At 29.4% G+C, this 14,520-nt stretch overlaps 1 protein-coding gene and 1 long non-coding RNA gene across 2 annotated transcripts; both read right to left on the minus strand.

Moving 5' to 3' along the window:
* Positions 1–2,222: 2,222 nt before the first annotated feature.
* LOC104751919 (homeobox-leucine zipper protein HAT9) lies at positions 2,223–3,696 on the minus strand. Its single transcript, XM_010473977.3, has 3 exons — positions 3,103–3,696; positions 2,925–3,004; positions 2,223–2,797 (listed from the first exon to the last, which is right to left on the minus strand). Exons 1-3 carry the CDS (start codon positions 3,508–3,510, stop codon positions 2,482–2,484), a joined length of 804 nt encoding a protein of 267 aa, XP_010472279.2. The 5' UTR covers positions 3,511–3,696; the 3' UTR covers positions 2,223–2,481.
* An 8,960-nt stretch (positions 3,697–12,656) lies between these two features.
* LOC104751920 (uncharacterized) lies at positions 12,657–13,966 on the minus strand. The gene is made up of 3 exons (XR_015585060.1): positions 13,775–13,966; positions 13,345–13,403; positions 12,657–13,232 (listed from the first exon to the last, which is right to left on the minus strand). It is a non-coding gene; the product is annotated as an uncharacterized LOC104751920 (long non-coding RNA).
* Between the last annotated feature and the right edge of the window lie 554 nt (positions 13,967–14,520).

Consider the following 14,520-nt stretch of genomic DNA (forward strand, 5'->3'; position numbering starts at 1 on the left):
TTATGCAAAGAAAAAGTTCATGACATAAGTCTTGCATCGATGGACACCCTCCTAACATTAAATTAGGCTCAGGATGTTACAAATATAATCAACGATAAAAAAAAACTATAAATACCTAATGAACATTTCGACGATTAAAGATTATTTGTTGTAAGAATATCGTATGATGAAAATATTATGTCATATGATGTATTTTTTCGTTTTATAATTAATTTTAAACAAAAGTAATATGATACTTCATCTCTAAAATAAATATATTGTTTATGTTTAAAATAAGATAATTGAGTTGAATTTTAGTCTTAACAAATACACAGAGAAAACAGATAAATAGATTAGAGTAAAAACCTATCTCAAAAATGGAATAACTCCAATTTTTGAGTAAAATAAGTAATGGATTGGAAATGTTTAGGATGTTTGTAATCGTGTATGACTTTGAGACAAAAATGGGTTGAAAACGTTTGGGGTGTTTACACAAATCACAATGTAATCGTGTCTGAACTCTCTACTAAAAAAGTCCATATATTTAGGACATTAATATTCCTAATACTCTAAGCAGATGTCTAATCATCATCAATCGCTAGCTAGGGCCGACATTCGAGTTTCATGTACGTAGAGGCCGTAGTGAAATTGAAAAGAATCATTAATTTAATCATGTATGTGATAAATGTGGATACTATATGAAAGGGCATATAAAGCAATATATCTTCATAAACTTGGTACCGTGAGAAAAATTAGAAGAGAAGTTCACGTGAAGCCTGATGCCCCACCTTACCCCCATATTAAGATATTCATTTGAATAACTTAAAACATAGAATTTATCTTATTTTGTTTTAAAACTTAAAACATAAAGAAAGAAAATTATTTTTAGTGGGTTTGATTGGTAGTAGCCAAAGTTGTACAGAAAAGCTGTAAGCTGTTACGGAATAGTGTAAAACTATAAGAAAAAATTGTACATAAAAGTTATACAAAAAAGCTGAGAGTAAAAAATTGATAAAGTTTTTGTGACTGGTAAAAATTGAAAGTGGTACCACAATGACCAATATATTTCATAACTAATTTCTGGAATTTTATATTAGCCGACTGAGTTTAAATACAAATATACAATGACCAATATATTTCTCATATTTTCTCCTTTTAAAAACGTATTAAATCTGTTATACTAAAACTGATAAATTGTTTTCTGAAAGGTCTATATATTGAGTACACGCGATAAAAAATATTAGAAAAGGTTATTACTATTATTCTTATTGTTTGTGTGATCTTAAGTGATGCATCAATACACGTGAGCTAACCTCCAAACTCCACACCCTTTTTCTCTCTCGCTTAAAATCCTTCACACCCATGCAATGATTTCAATTTTTTTTTTTTTTTTTTACTTTTTTCTCTTTCGATAATCCATAAATATAACACTTGATTAAAAGAATTACTTTCACATCAATTTAATGAATTTTTATTTTTTTAATATGATTCCGCAACTCAATTTTGGATTTTACTCAAGAGAAACAAAAAGTTGGCCCTACTAAAAATTATATATACGCTTTTCACAAGTTGTGGCTTTCCTATCTGTTTAATATTCCTATATAAGTTTTATTTATTGGTGAGAAAACATAATCTCTCCATCAATTTTCTTTCCGTTTTTGGATTCAAGAGTTCAAAAACAAATCAAGTTGATAAATGATACCAATGCCTTGTTTAGATGAATGATGAATCTAACTTATAAGAATTTGTTTGTTATGATAAAGTCTTTAATTATCAGAAATTTCACATGATATAATATAAGATTCTTTCTCTTTGTAGAAATAATCCAATTAACATTAATATACAAGCTTGAAAGGTCATTACAATATAATACTGGAAAGATCAAACGAAATATGTTTGGTTTTTTAATGTGATGTAAAATATGACCTACCATTATATGAGACAGATGTCGTATTTTAGCGTAGAAAGTTTTAATTTTTAGATTGAGATTTGTAAATCTAATATACTTGTAGCTTATCACACATGTCAATTGGTCCGATTTAATGTTGATATGATACGTTATAGAATTTTTTCTTATGATCAATACATGCCGCCCCATAAGATCTAATCACATAGCTTAAAAGTAATAATTGGCTGATTTAGTATGCATGAAAAAATCTCACGTATAGTTTCTCACGTATTAGTGAAAATTTCTCACGTATTGTTTACTGTACTAAAGATTGAAGGTGAGAAAATAAGATGGATTAGTGAAAACTATTTTTTACCTTTTTCTACAAATAAAATAATAATTACAAATGATTCTTTTCCCCAAACCAACAATCCCACTGAAAAACAAAGTGGGAATTGTAGAAGAGACCGTCTATACCCATCTTACCCTTTCTAACATAGGTCTTGTGTTCTTACTTCTTCCTACTGGTTAAAATGCCACCCCAAGAAAATATATATATATATATATATGTATATATAGATATTTTAAGTAATAAAAAAACGAGTTCCTATTATTCAACAAGCTGCAGATGGATTGGTATAAGGGTTGAAGAAGTGTGGCTTTGAGGAGATGGAGAAAGGTCCTTTCGCCCTATCTCCATCGACGACCACCGTGGTGGCCACACTACGGCCGCCACCGGCGCCGATTCTCTCACAGGAAGGACACATCGTTAGAGTCGATGCAGGCATGTGCATGTAAACCGGCTGATTAGGCAATTTTAGGGTTTTGAGTTCTTGAATCTCTTTCCGAAGTCTCATGTTCTCATCTGTTAATGTTTCACAACACTTCTTCAAAACCTCGCAATCTACTTCTGTTTGCTTCAGCTTTGTTCTGCTCAAATTTTCATTAAGTAAAATAAACATATTACTAAACAAAATAATTTCACGTAGACAAAATATCTGACTATATTCAAGAGACATGAAAAAATGAATATTGTGATAATTAAAATATATACTACCTGGCTCTTCTATTTTGAAACCATACTTCAACTTGTCTAGGCCTTAGATTCAGCTCTCTTGCCAGAACTTGCTTTTGCTTCTGTAAATAAAATAAAATAATAAAGAATCATATTAGATAAGGATTATCAAAAGTGATTAGTAATTTAAAAGAATTAGGATTAAGGTTAATATAATTACGGGATTAAGGGTGCTATGGTGCTTGAAGCTTTCCTCAAGAAGATCAGATTGTTCTTTCGTAAGCCTAAGTTTTTTTCTAGCACTAACACCTTCATCTTCATGATAATCACTTACAACCCTCTCCGTAGTCTCCTCCTCCTCCGGTGACTCTTCCCCACTGTACCTCTCTCTCTTCACCACCCTCCCGCTTGAAAAAGAAGAGACTCCGCTGAGAGATGACGTCTGACGGCAAAGCTGGTCAGCTCCGGCGACCACCGTCAATAAGGGATTGCCGGAGAGGCTTAGAGTCAACGAGGGCTCGAGCTTGTAACCGGTAGATCGCTTGATGGCATTATTGTAATTATTTGGAGTTGGTGAGAGACCTAATCCAAGAACAAGACCTGAGTTACATGAATCATCAAAACTCATCTGAGTAAAAATGAAAAAATATGAGTTTGTAAATTTTATCTTATCTTTGGGATTTCGAGAGGAAAAAGAAATGAGTTCTTATTTTTTTTTGGTTTGATGAAGTTTAGAAGATAATGGGAGGAGATGAAGCCAAGGGGGCTTCTTAAGAAGGAGAAGAAAAGTATTTTTATTTTTATTTGAAAGTTTAAATAAAAATGATGGGTGGGTGGATGGCTAATAATTAATTAATTATTAATCAATGGAATGATTTATTTATTTAAAAGAAATGATTTTAGTTTCTTGGTAATTTTTTTCTGGGGTAAAAAAGGATAATGTCGATGGCACAATTCTCTCTACTTTTTTTTTTTTTTTTTTCTCACTTGCAAAGGTTTACCAAATGAGCATCCCACTTGCTACTATTCTCCCACTAAGAGAAAATTTCCACAAAATAATTAATATTTTATATTTGGTGAATACAATTATCATATCATGTTTGCACAAAAAAAAAGAATCATCATAACTTAATAATATAATTTAAAACTTTCGTTCACTTTTTTGTTCATTTTTATCTACTAAGTGTGTGCGTATAATAAATATCTATGTGGGTTATGCATTGTTCTTTTGTTATTGTACAACTCTAACAAAACGTGACTAGGTATTATATTAATTACTTCTTCGTTTCATGTTTATTGTCATTTTATATTTAAAATTTTGTTTCAAAACAAATATTTTATTCTCTATTTTTAATGTAAATGTTTGATATGAGTTCTAGTTTTGTCTTCCTCTTATTTTAATGTATTTAAATTTTTGTATAATATATCAATAACAGATAAAACAAAAAAATGCTTTCTTAATATGTAAAAAAAAAAACTTTAAACAGCATTTATAATGTGTTTGACAAAAAAAAGAAGGCAATAATATGAATGGGAAATACGGATACTACTTGGGGGGAAATGATTCTATATCTCATCTCAATAAGATAAATTTAATTTTATTGCAACGATTTCAATATAGAGAAATATATATCATAATTCTCATAGATTAATCATATAAAAATTAGAATATTATATAGTGAGATAAAATAAATGTCCTGGGCAAAATCTATAATTGTATATTAGAATTTATAACTCTACTAATAATAGTAAGAAAGTGATTAAGCCTTTAAATAACGGACAACAAGTCAGTTTACCCACTAATTTTCAGCCTCTCTTTTTCTTAACATAGAAACACATTGGCCCTTGGTGTCCAATTCATGTATTTAGTTAGATATTATATATTTTCGTTAAGTGCTTCGGATTTGATACATATGGATAGTGATCCCCACCATCTTGTTTAGGTTTGGTTCTCTTGATCTCTTTCAACAATTAATTTAGTAACTTTTGGAAAGAGTTAGGCATATAATTTATTTCCATAAAAGTATTAAACAAGCTAGGTGATTCATCATTAGTACCAATTACATTATATCCTGAAGTACAATGTATTTCTCAGAATTCCATATTATATCTTACTAGATTAGGACCCGTACTAAAGCACGGATTGAAATTCATTTTATTTATATTATAATTTTAGAATAAAATTTTATATATAGGATTGTTTTTAAAAGTTTTTTTGGATAAAACATTATGTAATAAACTCATATGCTAAATATGATGGCTTGAAAAAAACATATATTTTGTAAGTTTTATATTGTTTTTTTTTTTTGAGCGAAATAAGTTTTATATTGTTAATTTTGTAATTTTAGGTATGAAAAATAGTTATATTTGTTGTTTGTTTTTATTTTAATTTTTGAACATGTTTGGTGAAAGTTTTTTAATATGACTCATGCTTAGGTAAAATTTTATTTTTAACTGCACAATAAAATCTTGGAAATCACGATTAAGTGTGATAAATTGCCACGATTTTAATCTTTTTACGCCTAAGAGTATATATTTTTTTTTCCAAACCCCTAGGAGTATATTTTTATGACTAACAGTATATATTTTGTAACAATACATGGAATACTAAAGATTTTGTTTAGAAAATTGTATAAATCATTAGAATATTATTTTTAAGAGGTTGGGATATTCTTAAGTGTATTCATATAACCCACCTATTGACTAATTAATGTATAACGTTTTTTTGTAACCAACCTATATTTAATGTATAACCTATTTTGTAACCAATTTATAAAAATTATATAATCTACCAAAAAATGTTGAGTACTTCCATTTTATTATATAGGGATCACATTCCCTCGTTCTCAGTAAAATCGATGTAACAAATGTAACATACAAGAGAAAAAAAAAATGTCAGTCGTATTTCGAAAACAACATGTACGAAATAATAATTGTAATATATTATGCAAGTCAACTTTTTTCTTTCTAAATTATGATAAAATAAGAACAAATAGATTATTTATAAGTGTTGCAAATGTTATTTGATTTAACACGGTCTTAAAAACCGGAATTCAAACGATTATATTTTAAAACATTCATTATATCACAAATTAAGACTCGGTCAAGCTATAAGGCTATATAACTAGTTACATTACCGAATTTAAATTCGAGATTCAATTAGTTCACACAGTATGTGGTCCAATTAGTTTAAAAGAAAAAAAAATAATAACAAAAGACACACACACACAAGAGGGTGCTCACCTTTTTAAAATGAGAATTTCTTTTAAATACCATTCAAAAAGTTTTTTTCCAAAAATACCACATTTTAGTTATTTTTTCCAAAAATACCACAAAATTTTTTTTTTCCAAAATTAACACAAACAGAAAAAAATTGATTTTTAAGAATATAGAATTTTTTTTTTAGGTTTGGGTTGACACATTTAGTTTTAGGGTATAGTTTTTAGGGGTTAGAGTTTAGTATTTAGAATTTAGGAATTAGTTTTTAGTATTAGAACTTTAGTTCAATTATTCTGGTATTTTTGATATTTTTGGAAAAAAAACTAAATTATGGTATTTTTGGAATAAAAAGTATTTATGACAATTGTTCATTTAAAATTATTTTTGTTTGGTTGCTGACGTAACATTAGAACTATCAAGAGAGCAGTGAAAGTGGGAAAAAAAAGTATGTGGCTAAATATGATTCGTCTACAGTAAAACTAAAATCTTTGGAGTAATTGACTTAGAAAAGTTGATGTGTAACCTTCCAATCGGTTTGGTCTCAGCTTTGCTATTTGTTTTGGCACGTCCCAATAATGCTTTTGTCGGCTATACTCGTCCAACCAAGGTTAGGTTACCCATCCATCCTACCGGCACATTATTATTGTTTTTATCTTCTATAATTTAATTTATCACTTTCTTATATTGTTTCTTTAACAAACTAGTATGCTTAATCAAAATATATATGTTCTACCCCCCAATCCTTGATAGTAGCTGACACACGAGATAAATGGTTACATTACATCAATGAAAAAAGTACCAACCACAACTTACCTTCTTTATCGAACAAGCTAAGGGAATCAGTTTATTTCTCTATTACGAAATAAAATAATGCGATTTGTCACTTACATATCATCATTGTATAACATTTGACTTTTTGTAGGTACAACGAGTTATCAATATGCTAAGAATGATGAAAGTTCATGGATAGATCATATTAAATTGATAAAAAAAAAAAAAAGTAGAATAATTCACCAATTTAACTACAAAATTTAATATGATGTCGCACCGTGGAATTGGTAATTTGTCCATTAGTTTTTTTTATCGGATTTATTTCTACAGCTATAGTTTTATTGAACTTTGATGTTGTGCAAATATACATGAATTTAGCTCACATTTTTATATATAATTAATTATCTTGTAAACCGGAAGAATTCATACGGAAACTCAATATATATAGTTCTTCAAACATGTAACAAATTTCTAAACCTTACGGTTTATTTTGTTCCAGAAACTAAAACAATTATTTATATTGTACTATATGGATATGGAAAAGTTAAATTAACTCTTTATATCACTAAAATATAATTTTTCTTTCTGTAATTTTGAAGGAAAGAATGGATGTGTAAATATGTATGATATATATATATATATATATATAAATTAAGAACAAGTTATTTAGTGAAAAGTGATTATTAGTATCATATGAATGACGACGATAAATAAGAAAACGAAAAAATGTCGAACAAAAAGGGATAAAACTAATAATGTACCGTTAAACGTTATGAATGAGTTTACTATTCCGGTAACGATATTAATTGGGTAAAGGAGGAGTTCAGAACTCTGCAAGCATTGAATTTGATGGATCAAAAATGATTTGACGTGCATGTATGATTGCATAGTATACTAATAATAACAATTTTTCGACGTCAAACTAATAATATTAAATTAGTTATAAATAATCAAGTACTTATAAACTTGGTTTCTCATTATGAAGAGTTGGTCCCTGGCCGCCAGACCAGTGCCAGTCTCCTCAGGAGAAGGTGTGGCAAACTCGTTTCCACGACGATACATACATTATTTTAACTAGATTTAGTTAATAAATCTCGAACTTAGGTGTTAAACTTGGAAAGAAATAAAAAGATATATTGACCCCAATCATTTTTAAATTTAAGAATAAGACGACAAAAGTTGGCTAGGACCGATACTATATGCAATGATTTAGGCGATCTTCCAATTAAGCAGACGCCATAATTAGTTTAATTTATACTATAAAAAAAGGGGTAGCTCATATAGTCATATTGTGCTCCACCATTTTTCAAGATAGATTAATTCGTTAGATTTTCAAGTTTCTAGTAACATGCATGTGTGTATGCTTATCTGAACGAATTAAGCTGTTGAATAAATTATAGTATATTCAAGAGACATACTAGCTAAATCTATATATGTCTTGGATCTATTATTCAGCAGGAGATTCTACAGCCTTTTCACTGAATTATATAGAAGTACATAGAGGAGACCATGAAAATACCTCTAATCCATCATATTGCGCATATGAACCAAAAGCTCTAAATTCTAAATTCTAATTTGTTTTTTAAAGTAAACCAATAACTTAAAATTAGATTTTTAAACTCTAAATTCTGTACACTAAACCCTAGAATTTATTAATATATTGGTATATATACCTCTTAAACAAGAAAAAAAAATTCCACCTTTTTCAATTTAATTAAAAATTTCACCCTTTTTACCATGAAATAAGAGACCTAGTTTTAGATAAAATATAATAATAATAATAATAATAATAATAATAATAATAATAATAATAATAATAAATATTTATTATTATTATCAAATTTTAATAGCAAAACAATAAATGTGAATTTGTTGTCATCACACAGCATAAATTACTTGTACATGTGAAGCGAAATTAGAATAAAGGGACTATCTTTAAAATTTTGATTTGAGTTTCTGTTAGCTTTTAAACTGGTTGTAAAAACCAACAGAAGATTTTTTCGTCGGCATGAATACATGAACAATATTATAAGAACAACAATAGAAAAACATTGACTTTGGAGAAAGTAATACAAATTTAAAAAGTACGTTAAGGAAGGTGGATCATATAATAGAAAGAGAAAAATATATATAGTGATGAGGATGTCCTGTTTTTCAGATAAACCCGTAGTAGTATAATGGAGTTGTGACCCACACCTTCAAGTAGCATTACCTTTTAAGAGAGATCAAATATAATCATCTTTTTCTGTTTCATTTAACCTCATCTTCTTTTCTTAGGCAGCCATCAAACCTCATCCACAACAATAAATAAATAAAACTGTAACAAATAAAAATTTAATTATAGAAAGAAAAAAAGAATAGAGAAAGTGGTGGTTCACATGTCATCAACAATAAGCACCATCAATAGAATCATGGCATCACTCACAAACATCTTATCCACACGACACGAGAGAAGCGAAGCAGTTCCAAAACAGTATCTTTGTCAGTTAGGTTCTACACGTGTCTGATTTTGGACAGCTTCAAACATTTAGGTCCCACCAATGATTTGCTACGATGGAATTTTTGATCATGATAATGACGAGATGACAATTAATCCACTTCTTTTTAGGCTTTAATATGTTAGTTACTGTATGTTTTTTCTTCTTTTTTTTTTGTTAAAGTAGTTACTGTATGTTTTACATACTTTTTATACATAAATTTTTTTTAATCCATATGATGCTTCTCATTTCATATTGTTTTCCTGCAATATGCAGTAATTTTCAATACGCTTGGTTGATTCTGATTTCTGAGTATCGGTAAGGTAATAAGATTTTATTGTTTTTTTTTTGTTTTGTTAAAAGACATAAAGTTATAAGATCTTCAATAAATTTAAATTAACAAGTGTCACATTGATTACCAAATATAAAATTAACATAAACTTGTCCCTAACAATTGCAATCCATCCTTTTTTTTTGTAATTTTAATATTGTCTAATATTTTCATATATTAGCCGTGTAAATTCAAAGATATATATAATAGGAAATTATTGGGCAAAACTATGTGGCGAAACAATTTTTTTTGTTGGCGCAACAAAACTATTTGGCAAAACTATAAAGTTATAGGCATTTTTGTTGGATGACATTTTTCTGTTTTTCCTATTTTTAGAAGTAAAAATCATTTATATACACCAATTAGATATTGTGTACATACAGTGTTACACAACACTTTTTCAAAAGAAAAAGAAAACATATATATATGTTACACGTGAAAATGACCAAAGGTGGAAAATCTATTGGTTTATACACTTGCTTGGTGATTTTCTTGATGTTAACTGAAGGTATCAAAAATAAGGATAATTAGTTAGCTAAAGTTTGTAGAAATAATAGAAACTTTACGTTTGGTATAAGCAAACGGTGTACTAACCCTGGATAATAAGGCGTGGGAAGTAAGAAAGCGTCTCCAAGATCAGCGAGACAAAACATTAGAGTTTCGTTTGCCGAAGTGGCTCCAGCAGTGAGCACATGAAAAGGTTGTCTGAATCGAAAGAAACTCGGTTTCCTCTACTTTCTGACATGAAATCAGCCAAGGCCTGAAAATCATTTATATGGGCAAAATCAGCAACCTGCAAATAGCTTTGCTACTTATTGATTGATATATATAAAAAATAATGATCTTTTTTTTTGAAAAAATATAAAATAATGATCTATTAATTATATGGAAATTGAATAACTATAATGAGAAGAAAAAGTTCAAAACATAAGCAAAATATAAGCAAAATAGACAAATATTTTCACTCCACCACTGCCCATTAACTACTACATTGAACAATATTACAAATGGTTCGTCAGAAGTTTTTTTTATTATTTAACTAAATAGACAATATATACATGGAGTTGATACACAAATTTTTGAATGTATATTTTTTCTTCTAATTTGTTGCCGAAATTTGTTACAACCACTAAAGTTGTGATTTTTGTTGGTCATCCGTGGAAAAAAATTTCAACAGTTGGAGTAGTAGAGTCATATATCGATGATTTAGTGGATCCTGCAAGCTGTGAAGATTGGAATGGCAAGATAGAACTCACCACCTCCTAACGTGAATACGCTAACCATGGGCCGGGAGCAGACACGAGTAGAATGGTGAACTGGACTGGGTTCAAGATTACTTACTACATACAAATTTTACTGTTACCAAACTCTTATATGAGAACTACGACTAAATGCGACTGGGTTACCATAATCCGATGTTATGTTTCTCTCATGTCTAAACTTATTATTATTAGCCAATCAAATAATTTCTTTTAATATTAATATGAGGTCGTTCAAAAAATGATATGATGGCGAGTGGCTGCATTGGCTAGGCTAATCCCGCACTTGTCAAAAGATTCGAAGAGATATGTTGACCTTAACTCTTATGGTTTGGATTCCTTACTAAACACTTACACTTAATATTAATTATTTTAGTTTAATTTAGTTATATTACATGACAAACATTGATTGGCTATTAAAGATGGAGTGAATGAGAGAGGTTTAAAGACCATCTCCAATCTTTTTATCTATTTTTACCTCTAACAATGAATAGCTTTTATTTATAAAAATTGAAAATTAACCAATTTTCTTAAAAATCATTATGTATCTAAAAAATTACAATTAAAATTAAAAATAAAATTTTCAATTATCGGTAGAAAAATTGGTTTGTTCCACTAGGATGACACTCCGTAACCCGAGTTCGAATCTCTCCTCTTACACCAATAGGATTTTTTTTCCCATTTTAATAGTTTAAGAAAAAAAGTTGACCCTCCTAAAGTTTTTTCCTTGGTCTGCCACTATACATGATAATGAATAACGATATATGATCATTTGATAGGGTTTGTAACTTCAAACCTTAACACCAAGTGAGTGCTCACAAAATAAGACAAACATGTCATTTACGAGGTCTAAAGCAAATGCTTTCCGCTAATTAACATATGCTTTTTTTGTTGCTTAAATATGAACAACGAATCACTAATATAATCATATATTTTACAAATAATAATAATAATAATAATAATAATCATAGATTTACGCAATGCATTTCGATATAAATATGACTGTAAAATGTTTCACGCAAATTAAAAAAAAAAAACTAATACAGTACATCCCTAAATAATAAATTGTTGTTACAAAACTCTCTTTTATTTATAAATAAATTCAGAAAATTTACCTCCACCAAAGAAAAGAAAAAGGACTCTTGGACTTCCATTATATTTTTATATTGATTATAAATAGGAATAAACTATATAATTTCTAACCAGAATTATATTGAAATTCTAAACTTTTTTTTTATGACATCCTAAACATTATTTTTTTTTAAACAAAAGTTTAGTCTATATTGATACTTATTTTGAAACAGAATGTACAATAATCATCACATAAACGTTAACCTCTAAAATTTATGTACAGTATTCTGTTTTTAAATTGCAGTAGAGTAATGTCTCTCTGTATGTATAAAAATGTGTAAGTTACTTAATTAGTTATTTTTATGTTGATGATTAATATTTAAGATCAAGAGAAGGTCTCACGGTCCATATGTAAATGAGTGACAACTAAGGGCATTGCCATCAAAGAATTTAAACAAAGTATCTTAAAACATATCTTATTCTTAATTTTGGAAAAAAATGAAATTAAGAACTTCTTAAGAAACTTTAATATTTCATGGGTCCATTGAAGGTTGTTAAATTTGAGTTTCTTAAAATATATATATATATATATATATTTATTGTAAATTATTATGGTATTTTGTTTAAATTCATAAGACTTGTATACTTTTAAAAAACTTCAAATATTGCATTCAATAAAAGTTTAAACAAATATTACATAAAAGCATATTAAAAATAGATTACGAAATGATTAATTTTAATATTGATTTGTGCCAATATTAAAATACATAACCAGAGACAAGTAGCTATCTCTCAGTCCATCTTTCATATTTGACTAAGCAATTTCATTTCTAATTCAATCAGAATCAAAAGTCCTCTCTTACTTGTAGGTTTTGGGAACTGACCGGAGAAACAGAGTGATGCAATGTTGGCTAAGGCCAGCAAATCCCCAAAACACAAGTGATCAAGACCACTCATGTCCTCGATGATCAATTCTTTCCAAAGGACACCAAACCAAACGGAAACCAGACATCACAGCAACATTCAGACTTACCAGTACTCGGTGGTGGTACAACTTTGGTAGGTATTTTGGAGCCCAAAGCAAACAATGTCGTTCAAAGGTTAACAAAACCAATCACTTCACACCAATGTAAAGATATCGCATTATAGATCATAGATAATTTACTTGATTGGCAGTTGTGTCAACCACAAGCTTCTTCAGTTCTTTGTCTAGACCGAGCCACTGTTTCAATCAACAGATACAAGAAAATCAATGATCATGGTTAGAAGTGAAAAGCACTACGTTCAACAATGTGAGCCAATGAAATTTAAAAGGTGATATTAGACTAACTGACCACCCATCCTGATCCTTGCACAGCAGCACCTTCAGCTTGATAAGAGTGGTTCAAATGACCTGCACATTAGAATTAGACATCCTGATCCTTTAGCACATAACATAATCCAAAACTTATTTCCCATATCTATCAAACCAATCCAACTGGTTACGAGCTCAAGAGACCCAACAAATCCAAGTACCTCTAAGCCAGCTAGTGTAACCGATTAAACTTTGATTGACTCTGAGACAAATATTCATCCCAATTTCACACTCTATTCATCAATTACTTCAACTCCTAATTTCTTAGGCTCAATTCAATGGATCATGAGGCTGTAACTTGAAAACTAACCTATTTCATCTAACAATAACCCCATCCAAACACGATCCAACACAAACAAATCCATCAAGCTCATCAAAACCGAGATCAGAAAAAAAAAAGTCGGACACACCTTTGCTGTTGAATTTGATAGCGCTCTACAACTTAACAACAGCATAAGCATCACCCTTGTTCACAGATTTCTCGTTCAGAAACTTCAGAGCCATTTCCTACTCAGACTTTCTCCTCCGCTTCAAAACAGTTTGTCAAAAAATATAGCCAACAATATGCTGACATGTCGTCGGTTCTAAAGGATCCTAAAGTCACTTATGTAAGCGCCGATGCTAAGTATATTTGGCAGTTTTGATTTTTTTTTTTTTTATTGACCTAAGAAACTCCTAAGATATCTTTAAGGATCTTCGATGGAGATGACCTAAGAGCTGTAGAGGAGACATCACTCTATGGACCAACTCTTGCTTCACCTCTTCCATAACGTAGGACCTTTCTCCAATTTTACATTATACTTGGCTTTTTTTGTTTTGTTTGTATGTTTGTTTGTTTGTCCTTTACTATCTAATAAAACGAAAAACAAAATTGATTTGATTTTGTCGTCACAACATTTTACATATTCTATCCAACAAGATTTATCATACTTGTAGCTCAGGATTATTAAAGTGTTTAGCAATTATAGCTAAGGACGATTTATATTAATGCACCTTGGAGCTACACTTAAAGCCCATATTATTTTGTTCATAACTCACTCATATATCTCTTCGGGCCGAAGACCACAATAACATAAATATACTATCCTATATATCCAATGTTCGAATTTAGGAAATGGCTGGACTGTCCCAACTTGTGGCTTTGTGTTCAACAATT

This window comes from Camelina sativa, chromosome 16 (assembly GCF_030686135.1).
Source record: "Camelina sativa cultivar CO46 ecotype springtype chromosome 16, ASM3068613v1".
Classification (NCBI taxonomy): domain Eukaryota; kingdom Viridiplantae; phylum Streptophyta; class Magnoliopsida; order Brassicales; family Brassicaceae; genus Camelina; species Camelina sativa.

Excerpts from the sequence above, each read along its gene's own strand:
- LOC104751919 (XM_010473977.3), bottom strand. The coding sequence starts at position 3,510 with ATGAGTTTTGATGATTCATGTAACTCAGGTCTTGTTCTTGGATTAGGT. Across the intron at positions 3,005-3,102 it reads ACCATAGCACCCTTAATCCC|AAGCAAAAGCAAGTTCTGGC; the intron begins GTAATTATATTA and ends TTTTATTTACAG. Across the intron at positions 2,798-2,924 it reads TTTCAAAATAGAAGAGCCAG|AACAAAGCTGAAGCAAACAG; the intron begins GTAGTATATATT and ends AAATTTGAGCAG.